Below are 25,772 nucleotides of genomic sequence, written 5' to 3'. Positions count from 1 at the left end.
GAAATTGAAGGAAACCAGTAAGGCAATAGCCTACGTGAATAAGGCTGACAGACACACTGCATTTTTTCTCATGGTCTGGTCCCAAAGCATTACAGATGATTTCATTTATTGATCAGGGCCAACTCTTTCTCCTGCCCCCAGCAAGCCCTTACCTCTCATCCCCACTCCTCAGTCTTGTCAGTGGAGATTGTGGTTCACAGCTGAAACCCTGCACCTCCTGGACCTGAGGAGGTTGGGGTGAACAACTATGTTTCCTTCTGTGTATCCCTTCTGCATGAAAAGTGGACAAATATTGGCTGCTCTGTGAAAGAAGTGAATTATCCCATGGAGACTCATTTCCCAGCAACTGCTTGTAAGGAGCACTACAAGCTGTGGGGTGGGAGAAACCATTCCCTGGGCCTCCAGCTTCACTGTCTCCCCCACCTGTATGGTTCTGTGTGTTTTCACTCAGCTTCAGTTCAGTTCAAACCCATCTCTTCCTTTGCTTTCTGGTGGAGCAGTCATAGTTCTTTGCTTGAGGACCCATTCTGCTTGGCTTTGAGGCTGAGGTCGGTATCTCTTCTCCCTTAACATCTCCTGGTTTGGGTGATAGATATGAGTCTCTGAATTCTTCTGACAAAAACATGAGTGATGGTAAATGAGCATTGGTTGCACAGCAGAGGGTTGCCACCCTCGTGCCAGTGCTGAGATTGGCTGACACATCCTTTGTCTGGGGCTTTGGGTGAGTCCAGGGAGCCCCATGTTGGCTCTCCTTGCCTGACCAGCATAGTGCTTGCTGCCTGTTGATTCATTGCTTTACATTTTCTGTAAACCTGATAGGGATAATAATGGTCTTTCAAAAGGCAGTGTTTTGAGTCCCCAACAAGTGTGCCGAGAAACAGAAATAGGCCTGTGTTCAAATACATGAAAAACATAATGAAGAGAGAATTTCAGAGCATTAGATCATCATCAGCGTTTTTAGTCTCATTTGAGTCTAAAGAGAACATAGTGCAGTTTTTCAAGTGCAGTTGACATAGAAAGATGAATTCATTAGCCACAACTCAGCCTGAATTTTTTTCCATCTAAAATTATAATATAAAGAGGCTTAATTTGACATGTGAATACATTTCCTCCAGGATCTTTCTAAAAAGTACTGAATACCCTGATTCCCTAATGACCACCTACCGCCTTTTGACTGGGAGTGCATCTCACTGTTATTAATGTTAATGGTGAGGACATGGGATGCGCACAGGCAACCATTTAATTTTTCAGGATTGGTGAAGTGCATTCTTCATTTCTCTGACTTCTTTTTTGGATCACTGTTACATAGAAGAGAACTGTATTTGACTTATCTGGCTTGTCTCACTGAAGCTGTTGGCAGACGAGAATTTGGTTCAAAAGTGCTGAATAATTTTGTAAAACCATCTATTTTTTCAGTTTTCCCAATGCATCTTAATATCAGGAAGAATTCAGATTCTGTGGAGGGAGCTATAGACATTGCCTAGGGAAAAAAAAGAAAAAAGAAAGGAAAAGGGAAGAAGGAAAATAGAAAAATTAAGCTAGAATTAATAATGCGAAGCTAAGTGATGGCTCCATAGCTGTGTCTGGGCTCTGGTTGAGCAGCAGCAAAATTGAACTGCAACCTTAAGGTCCTTCACGTGCTGCTCCCCTAAGTGGGGGGATCAGCCCTGCAAAGTGCTCAGGGCTCAGGCTGCTGTCCAACAAAGCTTAATTTTAAGCTGTAAACCAAAAGGGACTTGGATGCTTTAAGGCTAAGACTGAGCTCAAACGCTGTGCTGCAGTATGGCCCTGAGTTGCAATGCTTGATGGATTAAGGCTTTCAAGAATAGCCAGCCTTGTGGTGAGTGAATTTGAAAACAGATCTTTTGGTGGTGGGAACAAACACACTCTTTGCTGGTGCAAAGTTTCAGCTGCCTGAGCTCCTCTCGATGGGTAACTCGCTGCTGCCCATGGGGGCTGTGCTCGTGAATCAGAGAGAAGGATGAGCCCTCGAGGCTTAAAACATGGAACAGTTCCAAGACCAAGGAATAAGATGCGTGAAGAGCAAACAGTGAGACAAACAGTAATTGAATAGTTTACAAGAGAGCTGCAGTTATGAAATCTTGTACTGTTTTATTGAAAATATATTTTTATAATATGCTTTTTATTTTTCAACGTATTATTAAACTTCCTCAAAGATTAACACAATCTGTTGTCAAATTTTTCTCATGAGGCCTGATTGCTTTGCAAAATACCATATCCTACATATGGCCATCTGTCAAAACAGCAGTGACAAAACGAATTAATCTGAATTGCAGATGTGTTAATGAATCCCTTTGAAGGGCTTAAGCATTTAATTAAAAGCAAAGCAGAACACTATGGATAATTGTTAAAGCTTTTAAAATATTCTAATTTATCTTTAATGTTAGAATTTTATTTTCAGGCACGTGATTTATTTGGTAGGATTTTCTCTCCCCAGATCTAATTAAAACAATACAAACAAGGTGTGACCTCAGTGTGTAGCGTTCACTCATCAGCAAGTACGTAGAATTAAAACTATTTGCACAGTGGTACCAAACATTCAGTACTTTCTAACTTAAATAGAAGAGAGAAATTCTCACAGGAAATTGCAGCCACCTCCTGACCACAATTGGTCAGGCTGACTTAAAGGCGATAGTGAGCGGTCCCTGGCTCCTTTATTAAATGAATGGGGGACAGCACTTAGAGCCATGCACTTGAGCACACAGATGTGGAGGATGTCTGCTTAAGAGAGGCCTGATTTTTGTGCAGTAGGATAGTTTAGAAAGCGGGTCTCTCCTGCGAATGAGGAGACTAATGGGATTTATGGCAAAATCACAGATATTTTCAGCACCTAAACTCTCCAGCAGCTCCAGTGAGGCTATCCATTTGTAACTTCAAGTGTGTCCTTATATACTTTACTGAATCTGGGCCTTAAAACTCTTGCATGCTGCCAAGATGTGAGTCACTGGAAGTGTTGCCGCCTCAGATGAGCTAGTGACTAAAGCAAGCTCATACTGATATTTCTGAATCCGTCCTTTCTTGAACCTGATCTCAAACAGAACATTTTTATATGTAACGTGATAATTTCTAAACTTTATATAGGGGAAGTTTAATTAAAATCACCCCTAATTAATCACTGATTTCATTGTTCTTCACCATGCATTTCAATTTCTTTTAACGCTAGAGAAAGAGGTTCCCATTCGGAAAACTTGCTGTGTTGTGATGTTGATTTTTTTCTTTGGTAGAAAAGTATTTTTAAGGACAAAACGATGAGTCTCAAATATGCCTGCAGGCATATGCATAAATGTATAAATTCATATGTGTGTTTATAATGTATCCACGTGTACACACACAAGTACAAGTAGATGTAGATGTATCTAATTATCCATAGAGCTATAACCTTAGCAGTTATGTGCATGCAAGCCTAACACAATCCATGCAGTCAAAATTAATGAAATGAACTAACAAGAAAACAGATACATTAAGCTTTGCAAAACTGTAAAATTGATATTACAGCTATGTCACCTTCGCCTGCAACTGGACTGAGCAAGGGTGAGAGAGAGAGAGAAATCAATTCCACGAGTTTTGGAGAATGTAAGACTGTGCCGGGAATGTATCTGTGTCCCATGGTGTTCTGTTCTGGTCTCATTACCGCTCCATGGTGGGGCCCTTCATCACCAGAGCAGTGTGGAAGGTTGGCCATGGAGGTGCAAGGCACTTGCTTGGCTACATACTGGCTGGTGGTGGTGGGGATGTCACCTTCCTGTTTCCATCCTGAACCTGCCCTCAGGGCTACAGCACTCACACCTTCCATCCTTTCTTCTAGCCCCAACCTAACGCTTCTTACCACATTTGTAAGGCTCTCCGAGCAGTCTGGTTTAAGGACAAGATGAGCAGACTGGCAAGTTTTACCCCCTTGGGCTGTGTACATGTTTATATCATGTCAAGGTGCTAAGTTGTTACAAATTTCTCCAGGAGACCTCTTTTTCATTCATTTTAAGCGTAAGAGTTCAGTACCACCTTGAAGTTTTCCCTTTAAATGGGGAAGGTGAGGCACAGGGCACAGGTTGCCCAGAGGGATGGTGGATGCCTCATCCCTGGAGACACTCAGGGTCAAGCAGGAGGGGCTCTGAGCACCTGATGGAGCTGTAGGTGTCCCTGTTCACTGCAGGGGAGTTGGACCAGGTGGCCCTTAGCAGTCCCTTTCAACTAGAACAACTCTGTGATTCTCTGATGAAGTGCTGCTGATGTGATTCTCCAGCACGGAGGTGGATGGGGTTTTCACAGTACATCACCTACTGCAGAGCTGGAGCAAAAAGTGGTAAAAGGAGTTTTGTTGGGTTTGTATTCACGCTGTGTTTTGTCTGTGTGTTTGTTGTGTCTGTGTTTCACCAACCTGTGATCCTTCCAGCAGAAGGAGCAACCTGTGAATGATCTTGCAGCTTTGGGTGTAGATGTGTGTTTTGTTGGCCCCACTGCTGTACCTTGGCGTGCCACTGTTCCCTGCAGCCGCTAATTGGCTCATGGTGCCAAACCAGGAGCATACGGCACCGCTCAGCAAGGCTGGAGAGATAACAAATGGGAAGGTGTTGAGAGAGGCCAAGAAAACAGGCCCACGCTGCAGCTCTCTGCAGAAGCCATTTTGCCTCTGACAGATCCAACCTGCGCTATTAATTGGTTGGGGCCAGCCTTTGCCAAAAAAGCCTGCGAAATGCTGGAGAGGCACTTCCCAGTGTGTCTGCTCTTCACGCTCCCACTCACTGAAGGCAGTGACAAACAGCAATTAATTCATTGTCTGAGTTCTGCTGTCGGGCTGTCCCTGCAAGCTGCCTTCAGCCAAACTAATGCACTGCAAAGGCTTCCAGTGTGCTCCTCACCTGGTTATTCCGTAATTGTAGCTGGGCAGAAATTAGCTTGTGGTTCAGCAAGGTAACATGCAGAGGGATCAAGCTTGGTTTGTAGCTGCAAATGCCTGAAATGTGAAAATATTTTATGTAACACTAGGGGCTATGAACCAGTTTGAATGAAAATGTCAAACCAGATATGTGCCTGAACGCTCGCCTGTTCTTGCAATTTGCAGTGCTTTCAGGTCTTGAGTTCCTGTTTTTAAGACCCACTGATAAGTCATTGAAGAGGGAGCATCAGAGCCTTAACACTGAAAAGCAATAAAAACCTTAACACTGAAAAGCACCATAAGACCAAACCCAAAGCGGCAGGCACTAGTGGTTTAAAATGCAGTTAGGGCCCTATTGGACACTCCCCAGCATTAATGGAAAACAAATCCTTTATCTGCTGATAGATACAGAAATGTAGATCATGTTTTCTTGGATGTGTTACATCCAGTATCTGAGCTGCACTTTCTGAAATTATGTTTCTGGCTGATACACTTTGCTTTCTTTACTAAAGCTATAGGCAGCTGACTTGTAAAGGAATTGCCTTTCTGATCATTAGCTATAAATTTTGGGAGGGGATTGTTACAAAATTAGTCAATGTTATAGATACCCACTAATAAATATTAAATGAATGTGAGCTTGTCTTCTGATATGATTTAATGTTAGCAATTAATTTTGCATTTTAAAAAAGGGATGAAAGCAGCCATGAATAAGTTAATATGAAACATTTCAACCGCACTTCAAGGTTAGTGCTTCACTGTATGTAATATTCATTGTAAAAACCTCACTGGTGTTCCATACTAATGAGTAGGTAAGGCTGGTCTTTCTTCATGTTTTCCAACTGGTTTTGTCTCTTCAGTGGTTTTATAAAACCCATAAACAAGCAAGGCTGGAGAGCTGCACTGTTTCCAGAGGAACACTTCTGGTTTACGCCAGCTGGGGATCTGTCCCGTCATTATTTAAAGCAGTGTCAGCAGACAGATAGCAAACACTGCTTGCGAAAGTTAATTAAACAGTAGAAGTCAGAACAAGTGGCTCTTTTGTCTCCAGTGAAAGAGGAGGCAGCTGTATTGTTTCCGACAGAATGTTTCAGTGTTGTACACACACGTGTATTGATGGTTTGGAAGAGACTCTTGCTCTGGGTAATGGTGCTAATACCAATGAAAGTAAAAAGTACAGTGATAAAATCACAATTAGACAACTATAAAGTAGAAACCATGGGATATTTTTTCATCGTGATTTAAGGAATAATCCTTTACTACTTAAATCTATAGATGTTCTTAATTATGTCTGAAAGTTCAAGGCCGCCTCATTTAATGATTAAAATTGTGCAGCAGGTTCTTCTACGTTATACGTCAGAGTAGTCCTGATATGAGTATATAGTTCTGTTTCTTATTAAAACTAATAGCTTTCTTTCTTTCCTTCAGTTCCAGATTACCAAGAGCAGGATATCTTTCTATGGAGAAAGGAAACCGGTTTTGGATTTAGGATTCTGGGTGGAAATGAGCCTGGAGAACCTGTGAGTACATCTAGAAGTGGGCTTGTTTTAACTTCCCCATGTCTTCCAGAATCACAGCAATAGCAATATAAATGTGCAGAGTTGTGCTGTGGCATTCTTGTTAAAATAAGCAGTGGGCTATGATTTAATGTATCTCATAACTTCTCCCTATTGTTCCCTCTCAAAAATAACCAGACTCAAATCCTCATATCTGAAACAAGTTTGACTTCCTTTGCTATTGCAGGTTTACAAATAGTTTCCATTAATCCTTCTCTTACCAGAGCAATTCAAAGCAAACTGGTGGACAGGCAAATGGTACTGAACTTGTAAACCCTGGAGGCACCTGGAAGGATAACTCAATCTCAGCTCCCTGACAGGAATCTCAGTGCTTTTAACCACTGGTCACTGTCTGGTTGAACACTTTTCCCAAGGCTGTCTGTCAGTAGAGTGACTGGACTGCCTAAAGCAAAAAGATGTCAGCATCCTGGCTGCAGTTGAACATGGGGCTGTTTTCCACACTAGCAACAATCCTGACCAGTTGTCAACAATTTCTGATCCCCACTAAATTAGTGTACCTCTTGCACTCAGCTGGCTAGTGAGCATTTATGGTTCTCATTTACCATTCTTTCTTTCTTTCTTCCTATTTGTGCCAACTTGTCAGATTTACATCGGTCACATTGTACCGTTGGGTGCTGCTGATGCTGACGGCCGCCTGAGGTCGGGTGATGAGCTGATCTGTGTGGATGGGACGCCTGTGGTTGGGAAATCACACCAGCTTGTTGTCCAGCTTATGCAACAGGCAGCCAAGCAAGGTCACGTCAATCTGACCGTCAGGCGCAAAGTAGTTTACACAGGTAGGCTGCCGTGTCCATCAGTGGGATGGATTTTCTTGCCAGACTCCATCTGTTCAGCAAACGGTTTAAAGAACAAAAGCTCCTCTCTGTAATGCTGGGAAAGCTCAGGGAACGTGGTGTTAACTCTTGTGGCTGTTTTTAGCCTTTTGTCTTTTTGTTCTTAGTCAAATGGGTATCTAGTATTTTGTTCCTAGTCATGACCGTCTCTGTTTCACTTGTGTTTTTTCAGTCTTCGTAAGTGTTTCTGTTAAAACAGGGAAGTGTTCTGTCACAGTATATCCTTTATATTATATACATTGAATACGTAGTTCTCAAGTTCAGGCATCTGCAGAAAAACAGGCAGTGGTGTGTTTCAGGCTTAAAGAATATTAATACAACAGGTCGAAAATGAGACCCTCAGTGGAGGCCAGGACTGGAGCAGTACCTCTAAAACATGTCTTTATTCTTATCCACAGCTGAGTGCCTTCCACAGAATATTAAATAATTGTTCACTTCTGGTTTCTTACCTTCTTCCCATTGTGGGTGAAATGCTGAATTATATCCCTGCTCTAATAGTCTACATCATAGGAGTGTGTATCATTCCAGACAAAGTGAGGGAAGTTGTAGGAGACGGGGGTTGAGAGGAAGAGAGGGGCAGCTGAATGGTGGTATTGTCTTTGTGCACGGATTTTATATCTAGTTTTACAGCCTCCAGGCTGGAAATTATGAAAGATTTAGATGCATGAAAGATTCTGATATAAACCTTTGCTATTTCATTCAGGGGATTGTTCAGAGTTATTTCTGTATCATTTCAAATCTGGACACTTACTCTGAAATAAATTATTCAGTATCCCTTTTCTCACCTTACATTTGCAAGCTTTCATATTCCAGCATAACTTTCTTGAATTTTGGTCCCCTTACTGCTCCTCTCATCTACATGCCAACTAGAAAAAGTGTTCACCTAAATGGGTACTCCATAGCCTGAGATCCATACAGGGGGAACATTTATACACTTTTGATGTGTAGAATAAATTAATACGTAGAATATGTTCTTAATATGTAGAATATTATGTGTTTAGTACATACTTTGAATATGCAAATGCTATCATATACTCTCAAGAATATTTTGTTTTCCTTTGGATCATGGGTTTACAGTTTGGATTTTGTTCGGTATCCATTTTGTTTTTGCAGTAGCTTTTAAGCTACTTAGTTTTGATTTACCAGACAAACTGGAGAAACAACAAGCAACCTGGTTAACGGAGTCAGACATTCCATAGGGACAGGTGCAATATGTTGCTCTCAGCTGCAGAATTGGACTGTGGAGATCTGGCTGGGTAATCAGAAGTGGAAATTATCATGGGCAACTGTTCTTACCTGGGGTTGGCTCAGGTAAAGAACAACGTTGTGCTGGAATGTAGGCAGTAGGGAGCTCTCCTGCTTTCCCAGCAGACGATGTCTCAGCTGCAACATGGTCCAGCACTTCAAGAAAGATATGTTTGAGTTGGAGAGGACCCAACTGGAGCGAGTCCAGAGGACCAGGGAGAGTAAGGAGAGCTTTTGAAAACATGGTCTGCAAGGAAATATTGAACAAATTGGGATTGTTTAGCCTAAAGCAGAGAAGGGGGAGGAGGTGTTAAACTCCCTGAGACTATAAGAGGCTGCCGCAAAGAGGGAGAGAATAATATGTTCTCCATATGCCTGCGAGATAAAACTAGAAATAATAGCCTTATGTTGCAGCAGGGAAGATTTAAGTTAGATATTACAACCAATAGATTGCCCGGGGAGATATTTAACAGCAGATTAGGCAAACATCTGTCAAGACTGACAGTAAGTATAGCTGGCCCAGGCTTCAGTAGAGTGTGGACTAAGAGATTTCTTCAAGCCTTGTGGTAGCCAATTAGATTTTAAACTAATATCAACTTCACTTGCTGTTAAATACTTGTTAATATTAATGTTAATAATGTTTAAAGGTTCCCCCCGACTGTGCCAGACTGTACAGATGAAAATTGCTTGTTCTTCCATCCAGAAAAGCTTAGTTCACAAATTATTTTGTTATAGTGTGGTAATTTGTAATCAAGATCATGTTAATTAAAAACAATCAGTTGTGCCCAACTGATAACACTGAGCTAAAAAAAATAGGTGTTGGGTGATACATGTTTGTTCTGATGCTGTATCCCCATGGCCTGTGAACATAGAAAGGCTACAGCACTGTTAAAGGGCTTGGAGTACAAGTCTTTTGGGGAGCAGCTGAGGGAACTGAGATGGTTCAGTCTGGAGGAGGCTCAGGGGGTACCTTATCACTCTCTGTAACTGCCTGAAAGGAGATTGTGGGGTGGTGGGGTCTGTTTCTTATTCCAGCTAACGGTGATAGAACAAGAGGGAATGGCTGTGTGTTGCACCAGGAAAGGTTTAGGTTGGATGTTAGGAAAAATTTTTTGTCAGAAAGAGTGGTAATATACTGGAATGGGCTGTCCAGGGAAGGAGTGGACACACCATCCCTGGAGGTGTTGCAAGTAACGAGTAGATGTGATACTGAGAAACGTGATCTGGAATGGTCATGCATGTGTTGATGGTTGGACAGGCTGATCTTAGTGGTCTTTCCAACCTTAATCACTCTGTGATTCTGCAGTTCCATGGCATATGTAACTGAAGTGGGGATATGGTACCCAAAGGGACAGCTTTGACTTACTTAATGTAATCCAAGCTGAAATGGCACAGAGCATCCATTGGTGCAGCAGTGCACTGAATTGCTCTGGTTATGGCAGTGGAAGGCTTTGGCTGCATGGCCATACACAGGAATGGATGAGGGCATGTGGTCAGTGCTGCCATTTAGTAAAGCTAGTGCTAGGGAAAGGAGATGAAGGACAGAACCCCTAGTTGTTCTGGCTGTGACTGATAGAGTAAAGCAGGTGCTGTCCTTTTTTAATTCTTTCTCAGCTCGCAGTGCTTGTCAAGCACTGAACAGCAACAGCTTGCTCAGACCCTCTTGTTTTTTTTCCTTCCCCAGTCCCCAAGGCAGAAAATGAAGTCCCATCCCCAGCCTCTTCCCATCACAGCAGCAACCAGCCGGCCTCGCTGACAGAGGAGAAGCGAACACCGCAGGGCAGCCAGAACTCCCTCAACACTGTCAGCTCGGGCAGCGGCAGCACCAGCGGCATCGGCAGTGGTGGCGGAGGTGGCAGCGGTGTGGTCAGTGCCGTGGTCCAGCCCTATGATGTGGAAATCCGCCGTGGTGAGAACGAGGGCTTTGGCTTTGTCATCGTCTCGTCGGTGAGCAGACCAGAGGCAGGGACGACGTTCGGTAAGTCTTGGGGGTTTGGCATCGCGCCTCGAGAGAGACGCAGGTTGTAGTGCTGCAGCTCAAGGAGGCAAGTGGGGATGTTTAATTGAAAGTCATGAACTTGCCCTAATTTGTGTAATTAATAGTTTAATTAGAGGCTGAGACTTAGAAGGTGTTTGTCTCTTGGGTTTTGTTCATTACTGAGTCACATAAAGCAGAATGAGAAATGCCACCCGTGGCCATTCCCTGTGTGGGCTGGACCCCTTCCTGGGGTTCACACTCGGAAGAGCAGCCAGGGATCCCCTCAAAGGAGCTGTTTTCTGATGCAGAAAGGAAGCAGGTGGAAGGAAATATGTCTTCTGATGGTGGAATTGAGCCATTGCTAACAGCAGTAATGCCTCAACTGATTAACTTCTTTTTTGGCAGTCAGGGATTATTCTGATCCTCATTACAGAATGAGCATGCTGATAGCTGGGAATTTTTAATTAATAGTCCTTGCTTGTGAGACATAAAATTGAGAATTCTTATTTTAAGAAAAAGACATGATTGATTTTTTTTTTTTTTACCCATTCCACTTTGTCTCCTCCCGAACCCTTTTCTTCAGAGTCAGGGGATACAATGCTCATGCAGCATCACCCGTGGTATTCTGCCCTCACAAGGGTGGCTGCGTTTTGGTCTGACCGCTCTCTTCTGCTAGACAAGCACTTGTCAAACAGGCACTAATGAAGTTTAACAAGGCCAAGAGCAAGGTGTTGCCCTTGGGTCGAGGCCATTCCAGATAGGCCATAGATGAGGCCATAGTCAACCTGAGCTGGTGGGGGGCAACTAGCTCATGTCAGAGATTATAACTAAAGATTATCTTTAAGGTCCCTTCCAACCTAAGCCATTTTGTGATTCTATGACATGATTCTATACTTGTTGTCAGGTGTTGGTGCAAGAGAGGTGTGATTCTGTTTGCCCAACAAATGATGGCAAAGCAGTAATAAGCTGGCTTTGCAGGTGTGCACAGGGAAGCCTCCTTTAGAGCAAAAATGTCACTGCAAGGGGGAAATCATTCTGAAATTCTCCTTACTTCCCTTCCCATAGTGTCCAACAGGCAGCATCCACTTTGACTTCATAGGGGAAAAAACTGTTCTCTTCCTGTTGGTCTGTGACGTGTGTTGTTGATGGAGGGGAACCGAAGTACAGAACAAGTGCTCTGGCTATATTCCCACTATGTCTCAGAGCAGGGCTGTGTTTTGTAGACAAAATACGCTGCAGTCTCCCTGTGAAGCTTGAATATTCCTGGGGCATGCAGGTTCTGGGCAGTCAGAGCAGCAGAGGTCACAAGGGTGAAATGTCCAGTGTAGACTTCATCTAGTGAGCTTTGTCAGTTCTCAGCTGCTAGGCTGCCTTTGTGCTGTCATCATTGCTGGAAACTACTCTTCCAGAGTGGATATTTTGGTGCCTGAACACAACAGTGTAATGCAATATTGATTAAACTGGACTCAGTCTAAACCAGAGAGAGAGCTTTTATCTTCTGAAAGCATTTGCAAACATGCAGTAGTAACTCTTGCTGTATGAAATCCATGCTCTAACTATTTAATGCAGAGAAACCTTAATGTGAGACTGTTAAGAGTTGTGTTTGCTTTAGCCCAAGATACTCTCTAACTGGAAGTTTTCTGTGCAGGGACTCCACATGGAGATCTGTTGATCTGTGTCTATTTTTCCTTTAATTTTTTTCAAGTGTATTCAGCTTTTTCCCAATACTCTGCATGAGATGTGTTCCCTCTCCTGTGTGGTGCTTGCTCTGTACTTGCTTTGTAGTTTTTCCTTTCATGAGTAGTATGTAGAGATGGGCCAAACTGGTTCTAAAACTCACCTTGGTCACTTTGGTGTGGGCTGGGCCATCAGTGTCCAAGGGGCTGGGTTGAGAGGGAGCTCATTCCTTACTTCAGGAACTCATTTCAGGTGCCTTTAACAGAGCCTTTGAACCGGGTTTTATATTGCCAGAAGGGGAAACTTTCTAACATCACAATAAAACAATAACAGGAAGTCCCCCACCATTTGCAACTAACATTAATGCTTTCTGCTAGTTTTCATGACACCTTTCCAACCTTGTTCTCTCACTTCGTGTTCCTTTTCTTCATGGTATTTCTGGTATTTCATGCATGCAGCAGTGTTTATCTCTAAAACTACTAATCAAAGATAACAGCACAGATGAGAAAGTGCATCTTGAGGGTGAATGTATCACGTAGCAATGAGTTTGATATCTGTAGTTGCATTCCATTCTTTTCCGGCTTTTTCTGGGTGTATTTGATCTCATTTTCTAATGTTTCTTAACCAGAAACATAGTTCTAAAAACATGAAGGATGAGAATCTCCCATCATCTCTTGAGTCCATGGTATGAAGAAAAAAAGACATCACTTCCACATGTATTTGTGAAGCATTGGTTGACCACTCTGCATACTTCATCCTTTTCAACATGCACTGCATGCCCAAGGGCTTCATGCCCACATAGGGAAGCCAGATGGAAGCCTAGTGGTTTTATCTGAGTTAAGTTTTGTATCTTCTGTGTCCCAAATCTGATTCTGAGGATGACTGTGTCTCTGGGGCCAGGCAGTTGTGTGGAACAGGAGGGGAGTTTTGTTTCCAAAACACATTCATTCCAAAGTGCTCTCGCTCAGTGTATCAGACATCTCCATGGTTCTGCCTTTGGTTTTAGAGGTATTTACATCAGAATGTCCTTATTCCCATCCCTGTGCTTTCTTGGACTGTAGAAGGGGAAGAGTCAACAGGGGCTGAGGGGGGTGCCTGCACCAAATGAGTTACCTTTGTCAGTCTTGGCCCATCTGTAGTGGTCCTGTGCCTTCCCTGGTAGTACCTTTGTTGCAGTGGAAGAAACTGTTCTGTGTTGCTTCCCCATCCAGTGCTGATAGATTGAGACTTCGTGGTGGAAAGGGAGCCACACTCCCTCCCAGGGCTAGAAGGATTTAATCTTTCTAAATGGAGAAAGAACAAAACATTGGCAGAAGCTTGAACAGCAGTTGATTTAGAGAGAGACTCGAGAGGCTGACACCGATGTAATCCTGGAGGAGGAAGGTTGTGTTTTCACCACACGGTTTCAGTTTTTTGGTACAAAAATAAAATCAGGATTTGGATTTCTCTGGGGCTGCTAAATGCAGTTGTAGTCCCTAAAAGCTCACAGAAATCAAGGGGGAGGGAGATTTGAGGGATTAACGGGCACCTTTTTGTAAAAGAAGTGTTGTACACTCATACTAGTTGATTGCCAATGTTTTGAACACTGGCAGCAAAGCTATCCTATAATAACTTTTGCTTGATGCATTAATTAATTAACCCTTAACCTTCTCTTTCCCTTTTCAACCCTTTTTCTCCTTTTCCCCTTCACCATATTCCCACATATGTAAACAATTAAAACCAAACCAAACAAAAAACAAACAAACAAACAAAAAAACAACCCCCAAACCAATACAAAAGCGGGAAATGCATGTGTGGCCATGCCTCACAAAATAGGTCGGATAATTGAAGGGAGTCCCGCAGACCGCTGTGGCAAGCTGAAAGTAGGCGATCGCATCTTGGCCGTCAATGGGTGCTCCATCACCAACAAGTCGCATTCAGACATCGTCAACCTCATTAAGGAAGCGGGAAACACCGTTACTCTGCGCATCATTCCAGGAGATGGTAAAGTATCTGTTCCCTGCTGTCTTTTCTGACCCTTTTGTTGCTTTGTTCCTGGGCTTTTCTCATCTGTCAGAGCTGCAGAATTGTAAAGATTTTGTCTCCTGCTTGGGGAATTGGAGCTCAGGGGTTGTGAGTGTTCCATAGCTGTATTAGACAGCTGATTTTTGTTCCATAGGAATGCTGTTTTCTCAACAGGGCTGAAGTGATTCTCTATTTAAAAGTTACTATATTCCCTTCCATTGTGTTTCTCCAAGTATCTCCTTAAAACGATCTCCAGATTTGATGCATATCTTGGTACTGTCTGGTTCAATTCTTAGGTTAATGGTACAGCTTTAGAATATTTGAGAACTGCTGCACACTCAGTAACTCAGTATGTGGGATCCCTGAAGCTTTCCACAGCCTCTAAAGAGATCACAGAAAGGGATAAACACTTTGTCATGTTTTAAGCTGTTTGGAAAGAAGATTTGTTCTTATTCTGTGTAAGTTGCTCTTTGAAGTGATCTCAGTGCATTTGGAAATGCCTTTATTAATGGCAGTGGCTCTGGAGATGCTTTACTACTGATAAGGAGTTCCCCTGGACAGGAAGGATCTCATTGCTTCTGATGAGACGGAACGTGCAGGATCTCTGATAACATGCTGACACTTGGTGCTAATTTCTGCTCATTGAACTGTTCAGTAAAAGTAAAGATCTGTGTTATGTATCATTTTCATGAAATGAATCCTTAGCTGTGATGCAAATAGGGATGGAGCAGACAGGTACAGGTACAGCAGATATTTAGCGTAGCTGGAATGGCAAGAATTTTGTTTGTTCTTTGTCCTGCTCTGCAATGGATAGGCTCACAGGGAGAACTCAGAGATTTTTTCACATTGCCCTTTTTTGTTTAAGCTGAGTCTGTGGATTGTATAGGATTTGCTGGCTCAGACACAGAAATAATGAGCATTTCTGTACAGTACATTCCTTGCATTCAGTTAAACGTAGGGAAAGCGCAATTAAGTTTGAAAGAAAGGCTGAAAAGCTGTAACTGAAGTGAAGATATCCCCCTCACAATGAAAACTACTGGAAGGAGACCTTTTCATTCTGCAGCCTGACAGGAAACAATTTGCTTTTACTCTGTGTACATGGAGCAGCACTACTGCACTTAATGCTTTCAAGGAAGCAGAGGGAAGCTGTGGATTGAATCAGAGTCCATAATGCGGAATGAAGAAGTTAAATGATGTGATTTCCTGTAGTAATCTGAAACATGGTTTTAGTTACCCCATACAAAACTATGGTGCTGTTTTTGGTTATGGGGCAAAAGCTGGCCAGGACCATAAGTGATCTGCTTATAAATCATTTCTATTTAGTGTGATCTGTTTTGCATGAAGGCTTTATTTTCCTACTGTCTAGCAGCTACCAGGTTAAATGGTATGTGGTCCTTTTCTACTTCCAGTTAAATGAGTATTCATGAATAACAAAATGGCTGTGAATCAGGCTAGTGGCTGAGCTGGCCTGTGTGTGCCGGTTTGAGAAGGTAAACCAGGGGAAGAATTGTTCATTACCTTTATTTTGATATCTCATCAAAGTCAAGGAAATTGAATTTTTGAAATGAACAACTTATGACCCATTTGGATTTTTTAAGAGGAACAGTGCGAGCACTCAGCCAGCCTTGTTCATGCAAATGAGTGTACAGAATACCTTGCTAAATTGCTTATGTTTGAAGAGACCTCTGCAGCTGTGACTGACATCAAGCATTCCTAGAGAAGGAGAGCTATAATTTAGAGAAGGAGCCAACTCTTTTCTCTCTCAGCAATGCATGCTTTGAGCCTCTTTGTTTGCTGTGCCCTGGGAACTCAAAGTCAGATTGCCAGCTCTGTCTGCTTTTAATTTCCAGAAGCCAGTAAGGCCAACCACTCGGGAACATGGTGAGAGGTTTGCTCAAAACCCATGAAATTTAAGGAATCAGTCTCAGTGTTGTTTTCTTTTTGTTGCCTTATGACTTTAGGGTGCTTTTTGGCAAGTCTAAGCATTTTAGCAGTGTATACTTTGTTGGGGAAAGATAAAAGTAAATTGGAAGCTGTGCATCTCAAATAAGGGTGAAACTAAAACTCATCACAAAACTCACCATAAACTCACATTGCTAATCTTTTCTAACATTATTAAAACCACCAAAAGGTTTTTGCTGCACCATAGTCTTGCACCAGCTCACTGTAATGGACCACCACAGGAGTATATTTGCGGTGATATTGCAGTGGTTTAGCATGACACAAGGGGATGATTAGCTAAAAAATGCCGATCTTAAATTGGTGGCTGGGTATTCTATGGCAGAACAGGGGAAGGAAAACAGTGAAATTACGTAGGGTTTGGAATGTGCTGTTTTAATTATGATAGAGATAGGTTTTCCTGTATTTGTGTTCTGTTCCAATTTTGCATGGTGGCTGGCATGTGTCCTGAACCTGTGTCTAAAACATCAGCAAAAATGATGCACAAAACCTGCCTCGTGGGTTAGGGTGGGCCAAAAACAGGCACAGAACAGTTGGTGTGAAGATACATCTGTACCAAAGATGTGTTGTTGCTCAACTCGGTATACTTAGTCAACTACTAAAGGGTAGGAATGTTGCTTTTCCTTTGAAGCCTGTCTTCATCCCATCTCTAAATATTTGTGGAGGATTCCAGAGGTTTTGTTCTGAGTGAATACAATGCACTTAAGCATGTTTTGGGACCTTCTGGTGTTGGAGACAGATTCAAGCATCAGAGAAACTTTACAAAATACAAGGAATTCTTTTTTAGAATCCAAGGGTTTAATAGGGACACGGAGGCTTCTCACACAAGCCATGCAGAGCCTCTTGCTCTCTGAGACACTGGATGCAGGCCAGCTCTGGTCTGGAAGATGTTAGCACTCCATATGCTAAGGGCGTGGGCACGTTGACTTGGGCACAGTGCTGCAGGCAAAGAAGCTGTGCTCTCATTGAACTCATCTGTTCAAATGGTTCTTGTTTTTTCTTCTTTCCCTTTTCCTGAGTTTCTCTTAACATGGACTGGTGAAAAGGAAACACCTTCAGCTCTTCTAGGTTTCTCCATGACTGAAATAAATTTATGAATTAAAATAGGTTCCCAGGACCAAGTACACACATGACTGCCATTTTTCCTTTAACTAGGCAAAGAAAACTCCCATTTCTTCAAATTCTTATTGTAGCTGGACTCTGTTTAATAATGGGAGCTTTTCTCATAGTAATTGAAGTTAATTACTGGGTGCCAAGAGCTTATGAGGTAAGCAAGGGTAGGACAGAAGATATTGTAGTTTTATGCTGGATCGTCAGCTATTTCCACCCAGTTTTTGTTGCTGTTGTCTGCTGGTGACTTTTATAGGAGGCACTGGAACTGCAGAAATTCAGTAAAAAAACAAAATATGTCTTTGTCGCCAGTGATTCTTCATTTAACTTAGATTCCGCTCTTCAAAAATACTGATCATTATTCTGTTATCAGTTGTTTCCTCTTCTAGACACAGTGTGTATAGGTATGTGGTGGGGGTGGATGTCCTGTGTGCAGAACTGTTCCACAGAGGAGTTGTGAGTTGGACTGGGAATGCCCTGCCCAATGTGTGGATGTTTCTATTGACCATGGTTTCCCAATCCCAATGTCCATCATTGTCTGAGGTCATTCAGCACTTTGGGTATGTGTGGGCCAGGGACTCTTCCTGAATTCAAACTCCTGTGTGACCAGGAGGATGTTTTCAGGATTTGCTGGCCCGCAGGCACCCCAAAATGGTTCAAAGTTTGAAACCGTCAGTACTAATTTCAGTTCAGGATTGATTCATTTTATGGAACGTGCATTGAGTTTGATATGCATATGATCTGTCCTTCAAATCTAAGTTGCTAAAATTTGACTAATGGCATTTGCATTACCTTCATTTTAGAGAGTTTGAAAGGAGTTCTAAGTTTACCCTGTTGTATCTTTTTTTGAAGCCTATGATAAAGCTCCAAAATAGCAAGATTTTGCCAGGCTGCACCATGAGGGACAGCAAAATGGTCCCTTCTGAGTCATGTCTACAGCAACTCCCTTCCCTGTTCTCTGAAACAGGAGTGAGGAAACCTCTCAGAAGCGCCTCTTGCTTTGCGTGGAGAAATACAGCTTTTGTGCAAACTGATGCTGGACTGAGAGTCCTTCACTGCAGTGTAGATTGAGTTCTGAAGTTAATCCCCTTCTCTGTGTTCTCTTGGTGAGCCGTTTTGTAAGCGGTACCCATACAGTTGATGTGTCTGATGCAGGCAGTTCTGTGTCCCTGCGTGCAGCTTTGAGAGCTCAGACAGCAGTGTGTTGTATTTCAAAGACACAGTTCAGTAATTTGGGGGTTTAGTCACATTCGATATCACCTTGTGAGGTATTAGATAAAAGCCATATCTCAATTCCACTGAAGATTGCAGTTTGTGGTGGAGGAAGTACTGATAAGCTTATAATACATGGAATAGTTATTGCTACTATAAAATTAATCCAGCCAACCTTCCATATTTGGAGACTTTAAATATCGGCATTCATGTCATTATATAACAGACAAAACTTTCTTCAACCCTTTCTACAGAACTCAGCCTTTGTTCTGAGCATGTCTGACAATCAGAGATCTCCAATCCAGATTGCCTTTTATTTTATTTCCAATTGAGTGGCTTTAGGATTCCCTTTAGATTGGTGATGGTAGCGATGCATTTGCTTGCTGAAAAGGCTTCATTGGCAGAAAAAAAATATTTATTTATGATATAAATATACTATATATATAATATAAATATATACAAGTATTTTACTCTCTGCTTAATGCTATCTGTGATGGGTGGCTGTGGTAACTTCTGGTACACTCATTCTTTTCAAGCAAAGTGATTCAACGATGGAGCTTACTCTGATGTTTTCACTAAAGCCTTGACAGATCATCAGGAGCATAGTCTACAACAACAGCAGTGATGTGACGATGTTTCTTAGCTGGTTAGGAGCTCTTAGAAGTATTTTATCTTACAGAGGAGAAAAACAGATTAGAAAATGATTTTGCACATCTGATGATAAGATACCAGAAAAAGCAGACCCTTGAGGATAGAGCTGTGGGCATCATGATTGAGTGCAGGGTGTCCCTGCACACATGGGGGGTCAGAACTAGGTGGGCTTTAACATCTTCTCCAACCAAAAGCATTCTGTAATTCTATAAGATACAGCACAAACAAAGGCCAGTATTTCCCTGCAATAGAGGTTCTGTATGGTTTTGTATACATAATTACTATGACATATCTTAGTCTTTGTCCTGTTAATTTTGAGATATAGGAAATTTAAACTAGTTTCAGATTCTCTGAAGCCAACATTCTGATGCTTTCCAGTGAAATGACTTTGCAAAACTTCTTTGCAATGAGCAACCAATGGTGTTCCTCCATAATGAAAAACAAATTTGTTTTGCAGAATCCTCCAATGCTACTTTATTGACCAATGCAGAAAAAATTGCTACAATTACAACCACACATACTCCTCAGCAAATACCACAGGAGACCAGGTCAGATTGTTTTCCTTGAGGGGAGCGTGATGTCCTGCTCTCTGTTTGGTTACTTCTTGATCATCTTCACATCCCATGAGCTGTCTTTTTCCTCTCTCCCTTTGTCTCTCATGCACTGCAGCAGGAACAACACAAAACCAAAGCAAGAATCCCAGTTTGATTTCAAACCACCCCAAGCAGCACAGGTAAGGAATGCTTTTCTAATTGCTTTGTTTACCAGACTGTTGCTTCCAGTCTGCTTAAGGGCTCTGTTCAAATGTTTCCCTTGAAAATCAATACTGGGAGGCTGTTCTCCCTCAGTCTGTTTGCTGGAGAAAGAGGGATTTGCTGATTAGTTTCTTACTATGTGTTGCTTTTGTTTCAGCTGGCAAACATTTCCAAAGCGTTCTCACTTAAGACTTTAAGAAAAAGTGAAACGTTTTTATGGCAGTAGTGATTGATGGGTTTGTTTATGGAAGTATATGTTTTAAGAGGGCTCTCTACAAAGCACCACTGTGTACAAATGATAAAATTGGGGAATAGAAAAGAGCAAAACTTAATAATGAGCTGTTGCTGAAGTGCTCCAGGTTTCACAGAACATGCCTTATTAAAGAGATTATTCCACTGTTATCTTTCCTTGCCACTGGCCATCCCAGAAGTAACCTCTTCCATCAGGGACTTCAAAACATCCCTATGCCAATAGCATTGTGCTGTACAGAAAAACAATGCACGTACTTCTGACCTGACAAAAGAATAGAAGGGGTGGTAACAAAACAGAGAAGACAGCGCTGTGTTGTAGACTCATCCCATTTACCAGCTAATTAGAGCCTAGCTCTGGGAGCAGGGTTGTCTTCACTGCCCTTTGCAAAGGAAATCCTCGTCTGTGTGTGAAAACTCAACTGATTCTGTTTTTAATGACGAGTGACAGAAATGATAACGCTCATTGGCTGAATAATTTCAAAATGAGAACTAGAGATGCATTTAACTTTCTGTTCAATTGCACATATGTTGTCTTCACTCCAGCAGGACCAGGATTTTTACACTGTTGAGCTGGAAAGAGGAGCCAAAGGGTTTGGCTTCAGCCTGAGAGGTGGCCGGGAGTATAATATGGATCTTTACGTGCTGCGGCTAGCTGAGGATGGGCCGGCTGAGAGATGTGGGAAGATGAGGGTATGCACAAACAGACTTTAAAAGTGTGCTGCTTTGCAATGAGCTGACTTGCCTGCCTGTCCCCTGCAGACACACCTTCTGCAGTGAATAGCTAATAGTTAATGGGAGAATTAAATGTTAACTGGAAAGTGCAGTTGTACCTGCTTACTGCTGTCAGTGGCTTCAGGCATTCTGTATAGAAAAGCATTGTATCTACAATCTCCAAAAGTGTGTATGCATTGGAAAACTTTAACCACATCCTTGTTGCAACCCATATTTCCAAATTCTAATACATAAATACCTCTAATAACTTGAAACTAAGAAAGATATGGAAAGCAGTGAAAATGTAAGTCACAATCTTTGCGAACTCCATTAAAGCTGGAGATGTGTCGAAAATTAGGTTGTTTTACCTGATCCTCGTCTCTACTGGGGGTAGAGCAGTGAGGGACCATCCATATATATTGAGTATTGAGTTGAAAGATTGTGGTGTGGTTTTAATTAGTATTATCTGTTTGTTTTGCATATCATCTAAATACAAACATTGTTGCATAGGCATAGTTACAAAATGCCTACAAAAAAGAAATTACCAAGTTTTATGTTTTCCTTGCTCCTCTGGTAGAGAACGTGTAGTAACTTCAAAGTATGTTTGTCTCCTCCAGACAAATTAGATGAAGGGCATTTTCAAAATTCTTTTGCTAGAGCTAGATTTATAAGTCCTAAAATTTTACTGATGAAAATAAATCATCACTGCCCTGTGGAAGTCAATGCTTTGACAAGTTCTTCCAAGCCCTGATGTTCTATCCTGATAAATGCTTATACTTACAAGAGGGGATTTGCTGGTTCATAGCAGGTATTTATATCTAAGTGAGAAACAGACCTGAAAAAACTACTTGAACATTTTGTTATAAAACAAGTAAACTGTTTGATGAAAACCTTGAAAATAGTCAAAAAAAAAAAAAAAAAAAAAAAAAAAAAAAGAACAGTTCTCACATAGACCTATCTTACATAGACAGTACTCACATAGGCTCTTCTGTTTTATTACTTTTACAGATTGGTGATGAAATCCTAGAGATCAATGGGGAAACTACCAAGAACATGAAGCATGCTCGGGCCATCGAACTGATTAAAAATGGTGGCCGCAGGGTCCGCCTCTTTCTGAAACGAGGAGATGGCTCTGTCCCAGAATATGGTGGGTCAAACTATGAAAACATTCCTTTCTTCCCTGGCATCACTCCATGAATGATTTGTCTCAAGATCTGAAGCGGGAATTCTTTTTTATTTTCCTTTCTCACCAGTGTCTTACCAACCTTTGCAACATATGGTTAATTGCCTCGCTTGTGCTGCAAATTTTCTAAATATTATCCTTTGCTTTGCTTACCCAATGGGACTTGGAGCGAGCACAAGTAACACCACACAAACAAACCAAACAACACAAACCCAACCACAGTAGGAACAGATCCAATACATCAACGCAGCTACTAACTTATTTTGGTGAATCAGAGAGAAAAACAAACAAAACAAAACCTTATTGTCTTGTCCAGCCAAACAAGGAATGTCCACTGAAACTGTGCCAAACTGTTTCTCAGCAGCTGAATTGTTGTTCAAATAGGTCTCTACTTCTAATCAATGCAAAATACTGGGATCTCGAGTTGTTGTTCTGAAGCAGTGATTATTTATTTATTTTTTGGTTAGGATTTTCTCTTAGTTCCTGTCTGTATTCATAGACATGAATGCCAAGATGGCTTATGGGATTTTTTGCCTTCCCTTAATATTTATGTAAATATTTATAAAGTTATTTAAGGAAAAAAAAAAAAGAAAAAAAGAGGAAAAAAAAAAAAAGCTTTACTGCAAAATATATATTGATTTGGCCTCCTGAGCCCTTTTCTCCCCCTTTAAACAGTCTGCTGGTTTCAACTTGTTAATTCATAAGGTCTGAAAAGGCGTGGAGGTCATGAAAAGGTGCTCTCATCTCTGTGGTGGGGGAACGTTCAGCCCTTGTTTCTTACTAAGAATTGCATTAGAATTCCTTTTCTTCCCCCGGAGGTTGGATTGCTGGGTGGCTTAACATAGCACACTACTTAATATTACAATTATGTCTTATTTATTTGAGATAATTGTCATATATTGTGCCCTCGTTGGAGGGCTACTCCCAACCAAAGGTCTTTGAGGTTTCTATAGAAACTGATGATTGAAGGGATGTCCTTTACATTTTTCCCCCCTTATTTGGGTTATTTCTGTGTCAGTAAGATCTGTGTTTATCATTCGCTCCATGTTCTAGTAACAAAACCAAAATCATTCTTCACAACTTATGAAATAGGTTTTCTTTTCATTTACTGTACAAGGTTTGAGAGTTTCTGCTTACTCTGTTCACTACTTAACTTAACTTAAAATGACCTATTCAGAGTACGACCAACCAACAAGTGAAGTATTTAACAATACAAAAGGGAAGTTGTGGGTTTATACTTCTGTAATATAAATAGCACACCAGAAGGTTCAATGATGGCACTGAAATTCTGTAATGTTCTTTCTACTTTTGTCTTTTCCTATACTCCTTTGGATGTACAGTACTGTATCATATGCTAGACTGCATCAATACCCTGTAAATTAAGTGCTTCACATCTCAAAGCATATGTCTGTTGCACTGAGGATGAAAATCCAACACCAGTTTTCTTTTGGCTAATGCTAAACCACTAAACGTTCATTCTCCACGCAAGGATACAGGGGCTGCACTACTTACTGTAAAGAATATCCTTGTAATGTTTGGGACTCCTTTCTCTCTTTGTTCTGTTTGCTGCAGTCACAAATGGTTCCTCTAATAATGTTAAGTTCCAATATTTTTCTGACTTGATTGGAACGTGCTTCTCTATGAGGCTGTATATTTTTGTAATGAGTTTTGTACTTATTTTTAATGTTGTGGTCTCTGGTGGACTTTATTTTTTGTTGTTGTTTGATTGTTAATGTTTTTTCTATGACATTCTGTGTCACTGTTCCAGCTGTCTTTTAGAATGGATGCTCTCGTTGTCTGGGTTATCGAATCACCTCTTAGATGTCTCTTTATGTCACAATAATAACAACCGCTGTCTTTGCAGCCTTATATTTGGGTGAAGCCTAGACAATCTGACTGGAAAAATAAACTTTCTTTATTCTAAGATAAAATATGAACATTTTTCTTTCTTTCACCTTTAATATGGGGAATCTAAATTTTCTACTTTTCTCTTTCTCTTTCTCTTACTTTTCTTGGTGCTGGGCTCTTCCTTCCTCAGCGATGATACCTCCTAATATCGCTGCATGTATGAGAAATGACAAGCTCGGGGAGTCTTGCTTCTACCTTATGGGCCATAATCAAACTACGGTTTGTAGCTAAAATCAATACTAGGTGTTTTTGTGCTGTGGCCTAATTCCCTCACATTGCTTTCCGCTTCGCTATATTTTATATGTACAGCAATTCATTCCGAGCACCCTGCGTCCCCTGAATTGTAAGTACACCACTGAACACCTTTAAGCCTCGCTTGTACCATGTGTGATAGCCAGGTTGCTGCAAGCCACATGCTTACAGCTGTGGAAAAGAGGTATGGTCCTGCCTGGGAAAGCTAATGAGCAAAAATACACACATGTGAATCACAATATGGGTTTCACTTGGAAATCACCAACGTAATGGTACATGCCCACACCGACCCTCCCAGGCTAAGGAATGGAGATGTCACCAGGTGGGAGACACTGTGGTGGCAGGAGCAAGCAGTATGTCTAGCGTTTGGCATGGGGGGGGAAGACAAAAGGGAGAAAATTAGGGGGAAAAAAATCTGTCCCCTTACATGTCTGTGAAGTGTTTTGGTCATTGCCATTGGGACAGCCCACCTCAAGGTCAGCGTGGGCTGAAGGAAGCTGCCCCGCAGAAATTGCTTACAAAAGGAAATAAAATACAATAACAAGTAAAAGCAGCACCCACATTAAGTCAGCATGGCTACCTTAATGATTGCCACATCTGTAATGAATCATTCATAAGCATCATTCCAAATGACGTGAATGACTGAGGCTAAGCTAGAGGGCAGGTCTGCGGGCTCGGTTCTGGGGTTTTATTCAGCTTTGCAGTTTGGGTTACAGAGGTAGCTCAGCTGGATTTTACATGAAAATAATGAGCTGGAGATTAGGTGTTAATCAAAGCCATTCTACATATTATAATACTTTTCCATTGCTTTGATACAAAAAAACCATACCTTCTGTCATCATCTGTCGAATCATTGTGGCAAAACCAAAATCTACCCTAGGACTTCTCGTAATGTGGTGGAATTAAGTGAGATTAAGTAATGTCTTAAAATGGAAATTGTACAATTACCAGTCTAATTCTCACACCTTCAAAATGTTCTTTGCCAAGGTCAGAACATAACGATCAGTTCTGTTTTCTGCACTTTTTGAAACAAGGCCTTCCACAACGGGTAGGCAATGCTTTCAAAAGGTTTAAAAGAAAAAAAAATTATGCCCTTAGGCCCCTCTTTATTGGAAACTATTACAAAAACATTCCCACAACCCAAAGTACCTTTTTTTTTATCCCCACTGGAGAGAAAGTAGCATAAGTGGATGGGGGAAATGTAAAATGCCCCATGACAAGAAGAGTATAACGATGCTATCGGCCTGGACCAAAACACGGCTAAGAACAGAGCAGCACCAGTACTAACCTGTAACTCTCGTTATTCGCAGTTAAATTAACAAAAGCTTTGGTTAGCCCTCGCTGACTGCTTTAACAGTTGTTTGTTTTTGTCACTAATGAAGTCTGAAGAGTGCTAAGTGGTGTCACGGCGCTGCGGAAGGCTGCGGTACCAAACGCTCTGCTGTTATTTTCTTTCAGACCCCAGCAGTGACAGGAACAGTCCCGCCACAGGTTCACAAAATGTACCGGAAATGAAACCCCCACCATCTGACCGACGGCAGCACCCATCATTGGAGTCCAGTTATCCACCAGAC

At 41.6% G+C, this 25,772-nt stretch overlaps 1 protein-coding gene across 20 annotated transcripts in view; it reads left to right on the top strand.

Moving 5' to 3' along the window:
• MAGI1 (membrane associated guanylate kinase, WW and PDZ domain containing 1) overlaps positions 1 to 25,772 on the top strand; it is a 284,497-nt gene that overhangs the window by 255,991 nt on the left and 2,734 nt on the right. For 6 of the 20 annotated variants that reach the window (XM_015875205.2, XM_015875201.2, XM_015875208.2 and 3 more), the window contains 10 exons: positions 3,517 to 3,594; positions 6,320 to 6,411; positions 7,052 to 7,244; positions 10,231 to 10,524; positions 13,981 to 14,184; positions 19,595 to 19,685; positions 19,807 to 19,870; positions 20,688 to 20,834; positions 21,864 to 22,002; positions 25,657 to 25,772. The exon at positions 25,657 to 25,772 is cut by the window's right edge and continues 2,734 nt beyond it. In XM_015875205.2, the coding sequence (XP_015730691.1) occupies positions 3,517 to 3,594; positions 6,320 to 6,411; positions 7,052 to 7,244; positions 10,231 to 10,524; positions 13,981 to 14,184; positions 19,595 to 19,685; positions 19,807 to 19,870; positions 20,688 to 20,834; positions 21,864 to 22,002; positions 25,657 to 25,772 (1,418 nt within the window). Of the gene's footprint in view, positions 1 to 3,516; positions 3,595 to 6,319; positions 6,412 to 7,051; positions 7,245 to 10,230; positions 10,525 to 13,980; positions 14,185 to 19,594; positions 19,686 to 19,806; positions 19,871 to 20,687; positions 20,835 to 21,863; positions 22,003 to 24,076; positions 24,166 to 25,656 lie in introns of all 20 variants that reach the window. The other 14 variants (XM_015875216.2, XM_015875217.2, XM_015875203.2 and 11 more) reach the window with 10 other exon arrangements.

Source organism: Coturnix japonica, chromosome 12 (genome assembly GCF_001577835.2).
Source record: "Coturnix japonica isolate 7356 chromosome 12, Coturnix japonica 2.1, whole genome shotgun sequence".
Taxonomy (NCBI): domain Eukaryota; kingdom Metazoa; phylum Chordata; class Aves; order Galliformes; family Phasianidae; genus Coturnix; species Coturnix japonica.
Note: the sequence above shows the minus strand (reverse complement) of the source record. Positions and strands in the feature narration are given on the sequence as shown.